The sequence below is a fragment of the Herpailurus yagouaroundi genome, unplaced genomic scaffold, assembly GCF_014898765.1.
Source record: "Herpailurus yagouaroundi ecotype Mexico unplaced genomic scaffold, PumYag 140, whole genome shotgun sequence".
Classification (NCBI taxonomy): Eukaryota; Metazoa; Chordata; class Mammalia; order Carnivora; family Felidae; genus Herpailurus; species Herpailurus yagouaroundi.
This window is the reverse complement of record NW_024412395.1, coordinates 58357505-58376302: the sequence shown is the minus strand read 5'-3', so window position 1 is coordinate 58376302 and position 18798 is coordinate 58357505. Positions and strand designations below refer to the sequence as shown.

The 18798-nt window shown below is 41.1% G+C and overlaps 1 protein-coding gene across 3 annotated transcripts in view; it reads left to right on the top strand.

Moving 5' to 3' along the window:
• PDE11A (phosphodiesterase 11A) overlaps positions 1–18798 on the top strand; it is a 378310-nt gene that overhangs the window by 293839 nt on the left and 65673 nt on the right. For all 3 annotated transcript variants that reach the window (XR_005790395.1, XM_040475481.1, XM_040475482.1), the window contains exons 13-15: positions 5054–5163; positions 12753–12843; positions 16224–16324. Coding sequence is in view for 2 of the 3 variants with exons in the window: in XM_040475481.1 (XP_040331415.1) it covers positions 5054–5163; positions 12753–12843; positions 16224–16324 (302 nt within the window). In the remaining variant the exon portion in view is untranslated. The remainder of the gene's footprint in view (positions 1–5053; positions 5164–12752; positions 12844–16223; positions 16325–18798) is intronic.

Here is an 18798-nt window from a genome sequence, read left to right as displayed (position 1 = left end):
ACCAGATGAAAGGAAATTACTGGATAGCCTAGGGTACCCCGTGAATCAATCTAATTTTCTGGGTTCTTTGGATCCCATTGATTATATGCTTTGGTGGCCAGAAGCAGGATTATCTCAGCATACGTTTTAAGCCAAGAGAGGACTATTATTGGAAGCCTGCTCAGAGAGTAGCCACAGACTTTTCTGGAAAGGGTGATGTGAGAACTAAGTCTATATGAATTGACCGTCACTTTACTTAGATGTATTGTACCCATTGCCTTACAGTTTTTATATGGACTGTGAAGAAATATAGGTAAGAAAATAGATTAATTTAAAGGTCAATAAAACCCAGAATTATTGGGTCAGGAAGAGAAAAGATATCATTGTATTTGAAAATAAAAGAATAAAATAGAGTCAGGCATGGGATAAATACATTAAATAATACTTTCCACTGCCACTGTGTTCTTTTGATAGTATATCGTCCTCAGCAGGCAGTTGACTTTTTCTCCTCGACATGGGTAAGTGTAGGTCTGAATGAAGACGGTTTGAAGGAAGATGGATGGGGTGGGGGAGGGGCAAACGGACATTTACTGGCAGGTGGACACGTTTCAAGCCTGATGATTCTCGAGAAACCATTTACCAGGCAGCTTTAAATCACAGTCAAGAGATAGGTGCTGCTTCAGTAACTCAGGTATCACAGTTGAGAGAGGTAAATATGTTCTGTGTGACTGTGTGTGTGCTGTACTTCAGGGATTCTTTACTCTGATGATCTAGAGTTGGGTTTCATGGTCTTTGAATACCATAACATTATAGAATAATTTCTGGGAAGAGGGGCCATGACTTTTATCAAATTCTCAGAAGTATCCATGATCCAAATAGTTTAACAGCTCAATGTGGATTCCTAGGAAGGGGCGGGGAGGAAAGTGGCTGCATAGAAAATCACAGTAAAATATATCCCATCATTTTATATAATGGGTGATAACTGATGGCTTAAAAATGACTCAGGGTTTTGATCTGGAGCCTATTAGAGGCATTTGGTTTCAACTCCCAATTAAATATCTAATCTAATTACCTTATTTTAACATTATCCCTATTCTTACTGTTCTAATTCATCAGCTCATTCTAATCAATAACATTTTCACAGGCAAAACCTCTCTAAATTTTAGTGCAGTTCTGTTGTTTACAGCACTGATTTCCACAGTATTGTGGATAATTATTTCATATTTGATAGACTTTCAGGACTTATTATTAGCAAGATCCAAACCCAGCAAAACTGACTTATAGTTTCAGGATATATGAAAGATGACAGACAAAGACCTTTATATCCCTTTTCCCTTCAAAATCACACCAAAATAGGAAGGGAACAAGAAATGGATACACATCCCACCTTTCATGGAACCATAATGTATGAGGGCAGAAAATGGAGGGAGGATGTTCATAGTTTAGTAGAGAAAAGGAAGATCTAACCCAAGTGCCTTTGGGGTGAGGGGATGGAGGAAGTGGTACACGTGAGAAACATCCCCTCCAGAACCTATCAAGGTTTAGGATCCAGAGGCATTAGAGAACACAAAAATGGGGTGAAGTGGAGGGAGGGGGTGATGAAAACACTAAGTCCCCACCCCTTCTCCATATAATCAGAGGCCTACTCTTCTCACCTATGCAGGAGATAGAATATTTGCTGCAGAAACTAAACCCCAGACTTGGGGACACCAGCAAAAGAAAAGTTAAGGTGAAGTACATCCCAAAAATGAGAGAATTATGTGAAAGTCTACATTCTCAAAGATGAGAAGATACAAGTCTCTTTTCTCATAATGTCAACATCCATGTTTACACCGTTTCCAAGCAAGAGATTGGGAAGTCCACAGAACAGGAGTTTAGATACTGACATTTGGGGCTCCCAACAAAAGACCAGCTGGCCATCTGCTCACCTTGTGGGAAGGCCCAGAAATCTACAGACACCACCCCCAAACACTGGTGTGTGGCAAACATTATAATACTTTTAGATGAGTAGACACTCAAGGATATCAGGTGTTTGAGGGAAACCAGCAAACAGAGAGGAAAAGGAGTTTAGAGGAAACAGGTAACAAGGAGCAGAAGAGAATTTCAGAGGAATTATAATTATCTTCAAAGAGATAAAAGACTGTAATGAGAAAAGAATAGCATGCTATGAGAAAAGGAGCAACAGGTAAGAAAATGCTTACAAATTAAAAATATTATTATTCCTGGAAAGAGGGGGGAAATGTGGGAAAGAAGAGGCAAGAAAATAAAAGAATCAATACAGGAAGTCCAATATTCAATTGGAGTTCCATTCAAGAGGGCACAACAGTAAAAAGAAAACTATTTTTTAGAAAGATTACAAAAATATTGTACTGAAGAAACTGAGCCTCCATATTGGAAAAGCCTTACCAAGCCAAATGATGGGGGAAAAGTCCCAAACCAAGCATATCTTTGAGAAATTGCCAAACCCTAGGGATAGAGAGAGGATTCAAAGAGAGAGGAAATCAAATAGCATACAGTGTTAGGAATAAGAACTGCATATACTTCTCAGAAACGGCTTCAGAAGTTAGAAAACATAGAGCAGTCTTTCAACATTCTGAGTGGAAATGTTGCAACCCAGAATTGTAGGGGAGGCTAACAACTGAATGAAGACATTTTCAGTCCTGCAAAGCCTCAAAAGTTAATTCACTCCCCCAGTGTTGAAAAGTTAATACCCTTTCTCACGACGCCACTGGCAGATGTGCTCCTGCGAAATGAGGGGGGAAATGAAGGACAGAGATGTGGGATGCAAGAGCCTGGAGGTCAACCCTGGGAGAGAAAAGCTGACAGCAGACAGAGAATCCAGACCACAGAGCAGGACCAGGCCACCACAGGGTGTCCCCAGGACGGGAAGGCATCTAAGAAATGGTGTGCCCCTTTGGAGAGCTGTGTAGGATGTGAGAAGACTCAGATGTTCAAAGAAATCTTCACTCCAGGAAATAAAAACATTCACATCAGAAGGGAAACAAGCCCCAGATCCTAGTTGGCTCAGCAGTGTCTATGAATAGAGTGCAGATCAGGAAAGCGCTGTATCTGGATTGCATTGTGAGTGTGGGGGAGGGAAGAGAGTACGTGTGAAGATAATTCTCACCCATCACAAGACATCAGTGTTTAAGAGCAAACTCTGGCACCTGTATGCTGGGAGTTGGCCCGCCTCTGCCACGTACTAGCTCTAAGTCCCTAGGCACATTACATAGCTTCTCTGTGCCTCTGTTTCTTCTTACCTGGGGATAACTGTGGTTTCTACCTCACAGGGCTGTGATGCAAATTAAGTCAGTTAAACAGTTGTAGAGTTCTTAGGAGAGTGTCGGCACATAGGAAGGACTGTATAGGCACTTAATGACTAACCAAGTGCTAATAATATGTACATACTATATAGAAATATGGTAGAAAATAATTAACCAAATTAGGAAAAGATTAGGTGCCTTTGGGAATCAGGAAAGGGGAAGGATGAGGGACTACTGTTTTTGATCCTAAGTCTCTTACTACGATTTTATTTTTTTTTAACTATTCAGGGAATACATTAAAGTAAAATAAAATTAACTTAAAACCAACAGCCAACTCCAAATTTTAAAATGAAGGGGCACACACAGCTTTGATATGGACTACTTCATTCCCCCCATCAACAATTTACTAACATTCCTATTTGCTATGCTAGTGAAATTATGTGTATTTCTGAATGTAGCAGAGAACCCAACTTAATTTTTAAAAATAAAACTGTCAACACAGAAACTTATTCAGTTATTTCTGCAATAAAATCATAATTAATTAAAAAACAAAGTTTTTATTGCTCTAAGAGAAGAGATACTATCTAGTGGTCCTGAGTTTGGGGAAAAAATATACATGAGAAAGGAAGCAGTTTGAACCCTACTTTCCCTTCCTCTTGCCCTCTGATAAAGATTTTAATGAATAATGAAATGGGAGACTTAACTAAGTACAAGGGGGAAGACATAAAGGCTTTGGGTCAAGAAAATGCATAGATTTGTGTTTCCAGAGGCTTACTGTCTCTTCCAAACTAACCAAAGGACAGCAGGAACCAAAGAATCCTGGTTCTGTAATTATATCCCACTACTCCCCAAATATCTCACACTGAGCCTAGGCATTTCATAAGCATGCTACCAGAGGCCAATAAAAACGGATTCTAGGGTCACCTGGGTGGCTCAGTCAGTTAAGTGTCGGACTCTTGATTTCGGCTCAGGTCATGTTCTCACGGTTCGTGAGTTCAAGCTGACAGCACAGTGCCTTCTTGCGATTTTCTCTCTCTGCCCCTCCCCTGCTCCTTCACAGGTTCTCCCTCTCTCTCCTCTCTCCCTCTCAAAAATAAATAAATTAAAAAAAAAAAAAGGATTCTGTGTAATAAGATACTCTACCTGATTCTCAACGTGGGTTGCCAAATCCTCTCCCAAACCCTAGTTTTCAAGATATAACCTGCCTTATTATCTGTATAAATTTAATCTGTCCTTCAAGCTAATATGAATTAAGATATTCATAAGACAACTTCTAGAATACTATCATGTAACAATTTGAGTACTTTTAAGTTGCTTCTTTAAATAAATATATATATGTGTGTATATATATATATATTTTTTTTAAGGTGTTCTCTTTTGCCTGCCCTCATTTAAGTAGCAGCTGGTGGGTATAGCATCCGCTTCTAAATTCACAGCCCCCCTTTCTCCTCCTACCACTAGACACTCCTCACTGCAATGTAGAATCACAAAACACATTTTGCTCTGGGCCTCTGCCAAACTGTCACTGTATCTGGATAGTGCAATCTCCTCTCTAAAAAGGGAACAAAATAATCTGAACTTTGTCCTGGTGTTCCAGTGTGGGCCACCATGACAGCCAGCTAATCCATCACTGTGGGGACCTTAGGCTGTGCAACTGACCACCCAACTGACTGCCGTCAAAGGGGGGGTGGCAGTTAATCATTTCCTTAAATGATGTGAGTATGGAAACAGCTGATTGTTGCTCAGCAGACGAACCTTATCCATTCTCCCTGCCCTGAGCAGTGACTGTGGCCATTTCCCCTTCTTCCCAGACCGCAGGGTTTCAAGAGATTCTGACCGAGGTGGAAATTTTAGCGGTGATTGTGGGATGCCTGTGTCATGACCTCGACCACAGGGGAACCAACAATGCCTTCCAAGCTAAGTAAGTGTTCTAATTGTTGTTATTTTAATGCATTTGCCTTTCTGTTCAGAGCCAAAGGTGACGAGTGCTAAAGAGTAAAGCATTAATTTCTGGCATCCGAGGCCAAGGCCATGCAGGCTTGGGTGTGCATGTCATGGGGCTCATCCATCTTTATAATTCCCTATTCTTCTTTTAATTGCAAATTTGCCCTTCATGTCATGCTTGTTGATTTGGTCTGTCTCTGTTGACCTCAGTCAGATAACAAAGCTCAGATTTTAAAAGGCCTATTTTTTTTTTTCCTTCCGGAGTATTTGCCTTCATGGCATTATAAGCATCTTGGACTTGCTACTCTCAAAATCAGGTTTTGAGACTATTAAAATAAAAGTGGCCTTCAGAAATTTTATGAAGCAGAATATGTTTCTTCTCCCAATAGACTCTCTTGCAGGTTCTTTAATGGTGGGTGTTGTATAAACTGCAGTGAACTAAAGCAACGCAGGAATACGGTCTCTGCTGTTCCCATCCCTCCGCCCACAGAAAGGTGGGAAGCAAACAAAGGAATTGCATCAATCCTGGGAACGTGTGAGCACCTAATGTGCACAGACAGAATAATGTGCCCCTAAGCAAGTTGGACTGGTCGAAATAACCAGCCGTTACTTGGTGGCTCACACTGTGGTCTTATTTGGAAATAAGACCAAAACCCCAATCTCCTGACTTATATTGAAGGTCCAGTTTTAGTGTTCGTTTTACTATCTGTTTGCAAACAAAATGACATGTGGGTTCAGGGGCTGGAGCAAAACGTTTGGGGATGGAGAAGTTAAGAAAGGCTTCAGCAAAGAGGTAAGATTAACTGTCAGGTAACTGATTTCCAAGCCCCCGAACAGGTCTGCCTCCATAACGTGAACATCAATAGCCCACTGTGCGTCAACAGCATCACTCCCTTTGTTCCCCAAACATTGACCTATTGGGGCCTTGGACTCTTGGCTCTTTGCATATCCTCCCAATCAAATGAATTTTGATTTTATAAACTTCTCTCTGCATCCTGGATCCTATTATAACCCCTCACTTTAACCCTCTTTTCTCAATATCCTACCATTTCTTGACCCTCTTAACCTTCTGTGACATCCACTGTGCAAAAGCTCGGCACCAATACAATCAAACAATTCAGTTTCTTGCTACTCTACCTAGACTTTTACAGGCTTTGGGAGAAAATGTCACAATTGCGAGAGTCTGAGATATGCCAAATATGTATTGTCCCAGCTCAGCTGGAGGCTCTATACTCCCCACAGATCTTTCTGTGTCCCTAGCCAGCTCCGTCCCCGCTTGCTTTTAGCAGTTATGTGGACCAAACTGTTCTCCCTTCCTAAACCACCTCCTGTCTACCACTGCCCCCACACCACTCAGCAGATCACCTTGCCTCCTCCTTCACCGAGAAAATTGAGGCCATCAATTGAGCCCTCCCTCAATTTCCTCCCCTGCCATGTAGAAACTTATCTGTCTGGCCCCATCCTTTCACCCTTCTGTCCTATCTCAACCAAAGGGCTGTGCCGTCTCCTGTCTGAGACTAATCCCTCCACCTCAGCTTTGGGGGCTTTCCTTGCCCCCTCCCGTGGGACCCTGCTCCATCAATCTTCCTCCCTCTGCCTTGTGTCTCTTTTCCATTCCTACTAGTGCTCAGCATCCTGTTAATGTGAGCAATTCTCCACCATCTTGAAGAAGCCTGCCTCCAACCCTACTTCTCCCTCCGGCTTCGGTTCTCTCTCTCTCTCCCTTACTTTCCAGTCAGTCTTCTTGGAGGGTTGTCTGTTGTTGTCTTCACTTCCTCAACCCCCGCCTCCTACATGGCCGTCCAGTTCCACCTTCCCAGGGGAGCCCACCAATGGCCCCTGTTCCCAAAGCTGATGGGCACTCTTTTTGGCCTTCTTTCTTGACATTTCTTGCCATGAGCCACATTTTGTCACTCCCTCCTTCCAGGAACTCTGTCTTCCTATTGGAGCCCCACAGCCATCTCAGTCTCAGTCTTTGCCTCTACACGTCTCTCTTTTCCTCTATCCTAGTGAATAGCAGGGCCAGAAACCCACCAGTCACCCAGATTCTCTCCTTAGCACCCCAAAACTGACATATCTGCATTGTTGGGTAACTACTGCTTCTTTGCACCCATCCTGGGTTGCTACAGCAAGCAACCCATATTCCCTCCTCCAGTCTCCCCCCTACCCCCTTGGCACTCAAGAATAATCTTTGTAATTCACAAAGCTGACTAAGTCACTCTCCTGCTTAAAAAACATTCACTGGCCTCCTGTGACTTTCAGGATAATGTTCAAATTACTTGGTTTAGCCCCCCTGAAGGCCCTTTTCAGTTGGGCTCCTGCCCATTTTCCTGGCCCAGCACCCACTCCTCCCACCCCCACCCCCCATCAATGCATCAGTGTCCCAGACACAGGGGCTATTGGTGTCCTCAATGGGGTCATGTTAGTTCACCTCTCTCTGCTCCCGGGTATGCTGCTTATCTATCCTGGAATGCCCTTCTTCTCCTTCTTGCCCCAAACTCCTCCAAAAGCATCACCCCCTGGGTTTTATCTCTGAGGTACCATCATAGTCAATGTCTCTTCCTTTAGCCCCCTGTCTCCAGCCCCCTACCTTTCTGCCACTTATGCATAAAGAGGAGATAAATGTGTTAGAATGATGTTCATAAAGCCAGACTGAGCACCTTGTGGGTTCTTTTAAGAGTCAAGTGCACAATACTTGTTCTCAGATACCAACATCCCCTTCCAGAGAGACCCTGTGTGTCACCCTGAGAAAGGCGGCCCTTTTTGCTAATTGACCTCTCAGGTCTTTGGACCAAGAATATACACCCGATTAAAACCAGCTAATCATATTTCATATACCAGGAATTCAGAGTTGGATTACCATGATACTGACTCAGTTATCTGTTGAGATCCAAGCTGTGGATCACAGAGACTTGGGAGCTGTAGGCTGCCATTTTGGGAAAGCCGTGATGACAGAAATAGATAAGAGAAACAAGAAAGTGAGTCTGCAGAGAGAAGAGAAGAAGAAAGTAAATATTCATAGAGAAACAGAAAAAAAAGGTTATACAACCCTGGAGACAGAAAAAGCAGACTTGATCCCTGGCTTTCCACATCTCTACTCCATTGCCAGGAGACCCAGCCACACTTGTGATAACTGGGTTCCCTCAAAGTTCCTTTTATCATTTAATCAACCTCTTTAATGAAGCTGCTTCTAATTGATTTCTGTTTTTTGCAACTGACAGTGCCTGAGACAATGAGAAGTACTACAATGTACTTGTTGTATCCTACCTCCAGTGCTCACCAACATACTTGTAGGGTAGATATCTTTGTCTCCTTTTAACCAGGAGGGCCTGAGCCTCAGGGAAGTAACTTGCCCAGATTCATGCATCCAGAATGTGGCACAACAGTGTTTGGACCCAGGCTATCTGATTCCAAAAGCCATTGCTTAACCACCGCATCATATTCCCTTTCATGACTTTGTATTATTTATTTGGGGCCTTTAAGCTTCCAGGTTATTAGCTGACTTGCCATATATGTGAGCTCTGGAAAACTACAATATATTTTGACATCCAGCAAATCAAGACACAGAGCCATAAAAAATCCTAGAAATGAACTAGACCTTGGTAGTCATATTTTTCAACACCTTAACTTTACAAAAATGGAAACTGGGGGGTCCCTGTAGAGGCCACTTTTAGGCAAACAGGCTTGAGCAATGGAGTGTAGGAAGTGCCCATAGTGACCACCTGGCTGAATGCAAACCATCCCATCAGGTGATCGACCCACCTGCAAATATCCTAACTGACCAATGGGCTACTTACAACCAGGCACCGTTGCCAAAAAAGGGACAATTCCATACTTTACCATACTTCCTCATCTTCCCCCTTTAAAAACAGCCCCCACCCACTGCCTCCTTGCAGACAGCCTCTCCCTCTGCTGTCTTGCAGTGTATCCAATAAACTTCTATCCCTTCTTCAGCCTCAGGTGAATTCTTTCACCACCAACACCATTGGCTTCCACCTATCATCCCCCCACATCTGGGGGCCCCATCTGATCGGATAGACACCCCATGTCTATGTGGGAACACCACAGTTCCCAAGTCTCAAGTGACTGGTGTAAGATTAAACAACTTTCAACATATGAGATAAGGGTTAAGTTGCTGATTGCTGATATTAGAATTCAAAGTTCGGGGGTTTTGGGTTTTTGGTTTTTCTTTTTTGCATCCTTATACCACATGATCAAAATCTACTGTTCCAAGACAGTCTGACATGTTTCCTCAAGACGATTAATCCCGTACACAACTTAACCAGCTCACGGGATGTCTATCAGCCCTGCTTCTACCTAAGAGAGTTCCTTTTGAACTTAGGATACCAAACATCACCACCACCCACCCTCTTGTTAAAATGTCCTCCAACAGCGAATACTGAAAGAGACCTTTTAAATCATGGTGAAGGGGTTACCTTTTTATTGATTAGAATAACACTTATTCAGTAAGCGTGCCATTGTTTAGAAAAGCCATAGGAAGAAATCTAGTCCTTATTTCCTTTGTTATTCCACAATCATTGAGTGCTGTTTTTGTGCAAGGCTCTGTGCTAGGCATTGTGGGAGAAATAAAGAAGCATAACAAACAGTCCCTTCCCTAAAAGTAGTCACAGTATAATTCCAACCTTTCAAGTGATTTGGAAATAGATTTAAATGCACCAGTTATTACGTGGCAAAGCATACAGTACCTTTTATTCATATATAAGGCTATAAAGAAACAAGAGACATTTAGCAAGGGACAAATTACTATATAAAATGCAAAATGCCTCTATAATAAAAAGTTGTGACTTTAGTTATAGCACAATATGATTTATTCTCTTAGCCTTTCTGATGAGTGAACCTTTGCATTTTCATATTTTATTCTTAATTTTTAAGTATTGGAGCACGTGCAATGAATGATCAATAGGTAGAGAGGGCCACCATACCACCATGCTTAGCAATTGCTCTGTGAACACCTCTCTCCCGTTTTCTCCAGGGACAGCATTTCCCACTCATCCCCCCTGTCTCCATTACAGCTGCCCCCGATGATTAAATATCAGTACCAAGCAGCTTTGTAGTATATTCTCCTAGGAGACTTCTTCTATTCATTTCTAGCATAATCTCTTATACTCATTTATTGGGAATGAAAACCCATCTTGTCGCTTTCGGCCAGGTCCCAGAAGTGAAATCCTGGGGCACATTAATCTGCCATGACAGCCTAATCCCATTCCTCACCACCTCCCAGCAATTCTCAATTTCCTAATTACCTTTCATAGTTTTCCTTTTAAAACTTTCCCATAAGCCATATCTGGAGAACTTATGCACGTTTTTGCACATTTATTTCTTGGTGCCTGAGCAAAGTGCCTGTACAGAAAGAATTTTCACTTTGACTTTTCTTTTTAATAAGTCTCTTCTCGGTGTGTCACCTGTCCACAAATGAAAATCTTCAGTATGTCGGATGACCTAATCAACAATGAGCTTCATAAACAATCACATGTATAAATATTCCTGTGCTCATGAAATTCAGATATATAATATGGATATCCACAATTTGGATATATATATGTATCGACAATTTGTATATATATATACACACACATATATATATACAATTTGTATATATTATATATATATATATACCATATATATATGTATATATATATATGGTAACATACTTTTTGCTGCCAACCTTCAAGTTTGAACTATAATCTCTAGCCATACTACTGTAAGCTTATTAGCCAAGCAGCTAATATTTTTTAAATTTATTATTTATTTTTGAGAGAGAGTGGGGGAGGGGCAGAAAAAAAGGAGGGGGGACAGAGGATCCCAAAGTGGCTCTGCGCTGACAGCAGTGAACCTGATGCAGGATTCAAAATCACTAACCATGAGTTCATGACCAGAGCCCAAGTCAGATGCCTAACTGACTGAGCCACCCAGGCGCCCCACCAAGTAGCTAATATTTTTTTAAGCACCTATTCCATGCCAGGCAATCAGCTATGATATGCACATAAAACATCCTGGAATTTCAAAATCCAAAACAAAGGCACCCAGTGTGCATTTTGAAAAATGTATTTTCATAAAAAGGAACTCTGATAGAAAATAGTTAACTAAAATTAAATATTAATTGATCACTGGTTACTAAGATTAGCCTAACAATTTTGCACTTATTAAATGGTATAGATGAAGGTAAGATTTAAAGAAACAACACATACCTGATTAAAATGTAGTTCCCACCCTCCCCCTTAGCAACTCTATTCATGATGATACCGATGGAACCTAACCCTGTGTTTCTCCAGCATGTTGTCAGCTCTGAGTCTCTCCAAGATTATGGGCCCCTGGGCCCCTGATCTGGCTGTGATCTTGGGCTGCTTCACAGTGGAGATGGAGGGCAGCTTAGGACCAAAATCTTTCACGTTGCACGTATATGCAGTTCTTGGCTCCTCTCATTAGCAGTGCAGACTGTGAGCTGTCAGTCTCCGGCATTTCCAAGAAAAGGCCAAATTGCCCTTTTGATGTCCAAACTCCCTGGAATGAGCAGGAAAGAACACAGGGACTCTGATTGCCGTGATTGCCCTTTACACCATAGGATTCTCTGGATCTCTCTGGACTCTTAAGATGCTCTACATCCTAATCCTTCCACAAGAGCTGGAAATGAACACACTTGAACATGTCCAATGAACACTTTGCTGAACTGATATTATTGAGAATTAACTGGTTCTGCATAAGCAGAATTTACAGATAATTCAAAGTAACTTTTTCAAGTATTTAAAATGGAAATTGATATGGGTTTTAATTGATTTAATAGACTGCAGTCTACTACATGTCATGTATTATGATAAGCACTTCCAAGTATTTTATTACATTTTCATAAATAACAGGAGGTAGATAGCATTTTCACAATTTTAGAGACCAAGAAACTGAGCCTTAAAGCACCCAAGTAACTGTCCAAAGCTTTTTCCAAGAGCTAGGGTCTGATTCCAAATCCAGGGAACTTTCCAGAGTTCTACTCTGAGATACAGTGGGACTGTGAGCTGGGAAATCATAGGAGAAGCTTGTCAGCCTTACCTGTAAAGTGGTTCAATGGACTCTGCATAATATTCCCAAGGGCTTTTCCCCTGGAAAGGCAAATACATTGGGTATAGGACAGTTAGTTGTTGTGAACACTCGGAAGCTACATACAGTTTAGTTCATGAAGTGCACCCTGATCCCCTAAGCTACAAATTCTGTCTTTTGTCCTTGGAACATCTGAAGCACTTCGATTGGACATGGAACACTTTCTATGGTATTTGTGTTATGTGCATTATTTATCTTATGACCACATCTCATCTGAATTTCTTAGCCACATGGCCTGTGTCTTATCTATTTTATCATCCACGGGATCTAGCCTAACACATAGAAGGTTTTCGAAAAGTTTACTTCGTGGATGAGTGAAGTACCCGGTTTCCTAAGAATATATATGCTCGTGTTCCTTTGCCAAAGCAGGAAAAGCAGTCTGATCCAAAGAAATGGCATGGGAGAATCGTTGGCGGGTGGAGGGCCCTGGTCACTCACGCTTCTCTCCTCTTTCAGGAGCGGCTCTGCCCTGGCCCAACTGTATGGAACTTCTGCTACCCTGGAGCATCACCATTTTAACCATGCTGTGATGATCCTTCAAAGTGAGGTACAGGCCTAATACTCTGCTCCCCTTCTCAGAAAACCAATACAACAATGTTTGCTACATCTTTCTTTGTAGTGCCACACATAGATACAGAGAAAAGAGACAAGTTTTTTTAGGCGAAACTATTGCTTTTCTTGGCGGCTTTTTAAAATCCTTTCAGATGCCTGACCAAGAACCTTATTCAGTTCTTCCTGAGCTGATTCATTTGGGTTTCATGATTGGTAAGGAGACTTTTCAGATTCACTTAGCAGAAAAGACGGCTTATAGCTTGTCACCAGAGCATGGGCTTATTTTCTTTAAGGAGCACAGAAGCCACTGGCAGAGTGACTTGACCCAAGTAGTGAGGGGCCCACATTCCCATTTTGCAAAAGTCGAAGCCATTTTACAAGATGGTAGAAATGGAAACAGGGTGAGAAAATTACACTTTATTAGCACAATTGAGAAAGCTATGAAAGATAAAAAGAACACAAAATTGCTGGTCGGAGCAGTCTGAAAGTGAGAATTGCTGCTAAACTTGAGACCCAAGGCTAAAGCCATATGCCTTATTTTGCTTCATGTCGCAATGCAGGAGTTAGACATAGTTGGACTTGTGTACTTTTAGCTCTCCACAGAGAAAAAGAAAAACCACTAACTGACTCCGGCTGAGGCATCTGAGTTTTAAATTGCCAGGAAAGGATCTGTTTAATTTTCTGCAGGCGTACAGACTTTTTTTTTTTTTTTTGAGGCCAAGAAGGGATCATCTGTTCCCCATTATTTGTCAGTTCTCTAGCTGTGCCATTAATTATTATTATTATCATCATTAAGGCCCTGCTTCGCTGGAATAGCATCATTAAATATGGAGGGTTTTTTTCCCTCCAGCCTATCTTGAGAAAGCATGTCTTTTGCAATATCACAAAAGCCTTCTTCGACCCCATAAAGGAGAGTCAGCACTCCGGAACCCGAATGCAACTGGGGAAGGGCAAACCCGCTGAGGGAGATGTATTTTCAGTTGGGAATGAAACATCAAGAGTTAGCCTCTCAGTAACTCTGACAGAAACCATCATCCCAGCCTCTGCAGCTCTGGAATTTTCCTATGGAAGCCATGTTTGAGCTGAGCGCTATGGAAGAGGGAGGGAGGGTTAGGAGGAGCTTGGAGCTTGGGTGCAGACTGTCTTTTCTGTACTGGCAATATGATGAGTTTACACCTCAGACCCCAGAAACTCCCACCTTTGTAATAACAGGGATTATAAACAGGATGTTAGGGTTTTCTTGGAAGGTCATTTGTTTGTCTCCTTGGGAAAAACAAACCCCACTAACTCAGAATTTGTCTTCATACAAATAAAACACATTGGCTGGCCTTCACTCCGGGGTTCTCTGTAAAGAACACAGAATAATGACAATAAAAATTCATCCTGAGCAACTGTTGTGTGGGTTCTGGTCTGGCTATTATCCCACAGACACCCCTGCTCTGCGCATCAGAAAGGCAAAAATGCACCCTGCTTTTTAAATGAGGCAGAGGCCTGAGGCAAGCTACTCCAGACCTTTCTCCCTCCACACTTGGTTTTCTTTTCATCAGTACCACTCCTCCATAAATGTAAATGACAGTGGAAGCAGTATTTCAGGGACACAAATCTGTTTCAGGGACCTAACCCTTGAGGCACTGTAGAAGGCCAATTTGCATGTAAACAATACACTGACTGCAAATTAACTGTTTTGTTTTATCAAAGCCTATCTGGCTAGCTTTATCACTCTGTTAGCTGTAAATTGTGTCAGTTACTAGACGTTCTTTAAAATTGTTAAAACTCACTCTCTCACAAAAAGATCAAGATCCTCAAATTTAGACCAGCTTTCTCCTGAACTCCACATAGTTTTGACTGTAATTTACTCATAAAGCTATTTTCTTTCACTGGAAGATGCTAGCCATTGTCTGGATCCAGGTGATGACTTTTCCACAGCTTCCAACCACTTTCTTCCAGGCCCCAGAGCACCAACCTATGATTGATCCATGAGGGAAGGCTCAGGTGAAGAAACCTGGGCAGAATTATGGCTTGGTCTACCTTTACTTACTTGTCTTCTTCTTAATGGCTGAATTAAGGGTCTGGAAGAGTTCATTTGAAAATTATTATTAATATTGGACCTGGTCCCAGGTGGAACCAATATACTCTAGTCTTAAAGAAGGAGTGGAGGGTTCACCCAATGAGATAAATTAACTCAGGGAAGGAGATTATCATCTGGTAGCTGGTAAGAAGTAATTTGCTAATTGATATTCTGGTTCCCTGAAAGAATTAATTTACCTCTTAGTGGAAAATAGTTTATTCTCAGGCAGTCATCTGCCCCTTCCTTCCATACTATCTTCTGGCTCTCAGCACCCACTTTAAAACCCCTCCGGTTCCCAGGCCACATGTTTTTGAGTTCATAACTCATGCTAAGAAAACTTGATAAATGAAAAGCCCCTGACTTTCAAAGCAAGTTAAGTGAATTTACAGGATTGTTTCACTTTATTAAAAATATCGCAGAACTGTCTAATGTAGCTAAAACAAATTTTGATGAAAAGAAGTGTGCTTTCCAAAGGTATGGAGATACAGGTACAAATTTTCCTAGGTAAAAGTCATCTTAGCAGTCCCAAGAACTATGCCAATAACACTATCTTATACATTCTAGCGACTCAGTAATTACATACTTTAGAATTTAATCTACCACACACTTCATTAGGATGTATCTTCACAATTTAACTCGGGGTTTCTCAAACTCGGCAGTGTTGACACACTGGGCCGGTATACCTTCATTGTGGGGGCTAGCCTATGCATTGTCAGAGATTCAGTGGCATCCCAGGCCTCTACCCACCAGATGCTGATAGCATGCCCAACCAGAGTGATGATAAAAAAGTCTCTAAATATTGCCAAAATCACTCTCAGTTAAAAACCACTGGTCTAAGGTTTCTTTCTCCTCCGTGAAGTAATTTGTTGTCATAGCAAGTGCTTCCAAAATGCCAACTTAAGTCTTTATTAGTGAAACTAGTATTCATTTTAGGGTCAGAAAGATTCTCAAATATTTTGTCAATTTCTACGCTCAACAATTCCACAGGAAATGGCAGCCAAATGGAGTTATTGGCACAAACATATCCATAGTAACACAAGTTTAAACATTTTCAGAGTCTTCTATTTAGGACTAATGAAGAATAATAAAGTGCCTCTTGGTGGTTGTCCTCAAAAATGGTTGCACTCTCTGGCTTTGCTGTTTTCCAGAGGGTCTGTTTGTATTTGCACAAAATTTCATTAATTTTTTTAAAAAATGTTTTTTATCATGTTCCCATACTTTTTTTTTTTTTTTTAATATAGGAGACATGTAATTGACAACCTCAGATTTAATGTTGTCTTTTGTGACTTTTTACTTTCTCATTACAGGGTCACAACATCTTTGCTAATTTGTCCTCCAAGGAATATAGTGACCTTATGCAGCTTTTGAAGCAGTCAATATTAGCAACAGACCTCACGCTGTACTTTGAGTAGGTATTGGCATTTGATCTATTTGACAAATGGATATCTAAAATTTCATCTTGTAATTAATTTTCAAGTCCATATTGGGGGTCGCCTGTTATTCTACCACTGGTATCAATGTGTAAATGAGCTAAACTTTTTGTTATTTTCCCTTATCTAAATGAACTTCATTAAGGTGGTATCTGTAAGACAAGAAAATCAGGGCTACCATCACGTGATTTATAGCTGTCTTCTGTTGAATGAACTTTGTCTGAAACTTTTGACTCTGAAACTAGGTGATGGCCATTTTTATTTTAGACACTTGCTAAGATTGCTATTTTTGGTTATTTTATTTCTGGTGAAATCCAAAATGGTGTTGATGATGCTAATGAAAGATTTGTTGCTGAAAGGTTGACTTGAAATCCAAGTCTTCATTTCTTGCCTCTACTCTATCTCTCTTTCTCAGAAGAGCTGTCCTCCTTTTTCCCAAAGCTCAAGCCTCCATCTGAGCTAGAAATTCCATCCCTCTTATTTCCCCTGATACCTGCTCCACCAGAGCAAAACCACCTCTTTTGGCAGCCTGAAAGTCTTTTCCTTTACCAATATGCATAGTTTCCTCTTAAAGACCGGTTTCCCTTCCTTAAAAAATTCTTCCACTTGATCTGATGGAGAGCTTTAATTGCTTTTCAACTTACCTTTCTTTTACTGCCTACCTTTCAAAATAAATGGAACACAGAAAAATTAAAAAATTTAAAAAAATAAATAAATGGAACACATTTTCCTAACACCTGCTTACGCTTTGAAGACCAATGTGCACCTTCATATTCTACAAAAATTGTTCTTTCACAGGTCACCAGAAACTTCCTTGTCCTCAAATTCAGTGTCCTCCTTTACCCATTTCTGATATTGTCTAGCTTCTTTGAGACCTCTGAAGGTTTACAGTCTTCTTATTGTCAATTTCTACCCTCTTCTCTTCCCCAACATCCAGCTGCTTTTCTCCCTCTTTTTCTGGATTCTTTGTAGGTTTCTTTTCTCCTTGTTCCTACATATGAGTTCTTGAACCCATATTCTTTCTCAAATCAGATTTATTCCCTTAGCCTCATCTCCATATAACCTGCATAGGTATGTAGAAGGCCCTGGAATTCTTCAGTCTAACCATCACATTCTAATCACATATCTCCAACTTCCATCTCAAAAACCTTCACTGATTTCATTGCTTTCAAAGCAACCTGGAAGCTTAGTTCAAGATTCAAGGCCCTCCATAATCTGCCCCTAACCTTTTTTCCTTCTTATCTTCCACTTCTCTCCTACATGATTTGTCTTCTCTAACCAGACTCAGACTGGTCTACATATTACACTTTGAAAACATCTCACACAGTGCCCTGATGCCCGAATCATACTGTTTCTGCATGAAATCCTGTCCCTGCCCTTCCTCATCAGCTGAATTTTCCTTTAAGGTCCATTTCCTCCATCACCTTTTCTAGGAAGCTTGTTTCACTCCCTTTGAAATCTTAACTGCCCTTTGTTATTGTGTCAGTTAGAATTAGAATCAATTGTAAGGGGCACAAAACCCAAAACAATAGTGGACTACATCTCTGTCACGTAGAAGAAATCTGGAGATCCACCATCTGGAGCTGGTAGAGTAGCTATATGAAGTCATCAGGGACTCAGTGCTCTTTTTATCTTTCCGAGCTGCCACCTTCAGCACATGGTTTTGACCTTAGTCCAAGATAGCTGCTTAAGCTCCAACCAGAATGTCCACATTTCAACAAGCAGAAAGAAAGAAGGGACAAGGAAGAAAGGGGCCAAAAGGTGATGCAAGCTATCTTTTAGGAGAGTTTTTTGGAAACTCCACATAATTCTTTCACTTACATTTCAATGGTCAGAATTTAGTCATTTGGCCAAACCTAGGTTGAAGGAAGGTTGGGAAAGGAAGTCTTTACTTTGGGTAGCTGTGTGCCCTGCTGAAAAGTAGGGGCTCTATTATTAATAAAGGAAGGAGGGATATTGGAGTAGACAACTAACAATCTGTGCCCTAGGTATTTATTGTTGGATTCTGCTCAATGAGTTAGTGCATGGTATTGTGGAAAGAGTAAAGGCTTTGGAAGTATACTGGTCTGGATTTAAATCACGTTCTGGCATTCTGCTTAAACCTGGTAGACTGAGCCCAAGTGTCTGTGTCCTTTCCCTCCTGAAACTCCACTGAAATGACACCAAATAAATTTAAAGAAAAATAAAAGCATAAATCTGCAAGAGAGAGGGCACGCCAACAACTGAAAAGAGATGTCAATACATAAGTGGAAAACGGAAGACTGACCAACAAATGGTAACTGATTTAGCAGAGCAGAAGTGAAAAGTAGGACCCACAGAGGAAAACATCTCTGAGAAGCAAGATAGTTTGCCCTGTAAGACCTTTCTTAGGAGCCCAGGGACAAAAAAAAAAAAAAAATGCCATGAAAAGGGGATATGACTCTCAAAGCTTAAGACAAGAAGATTGATAGAA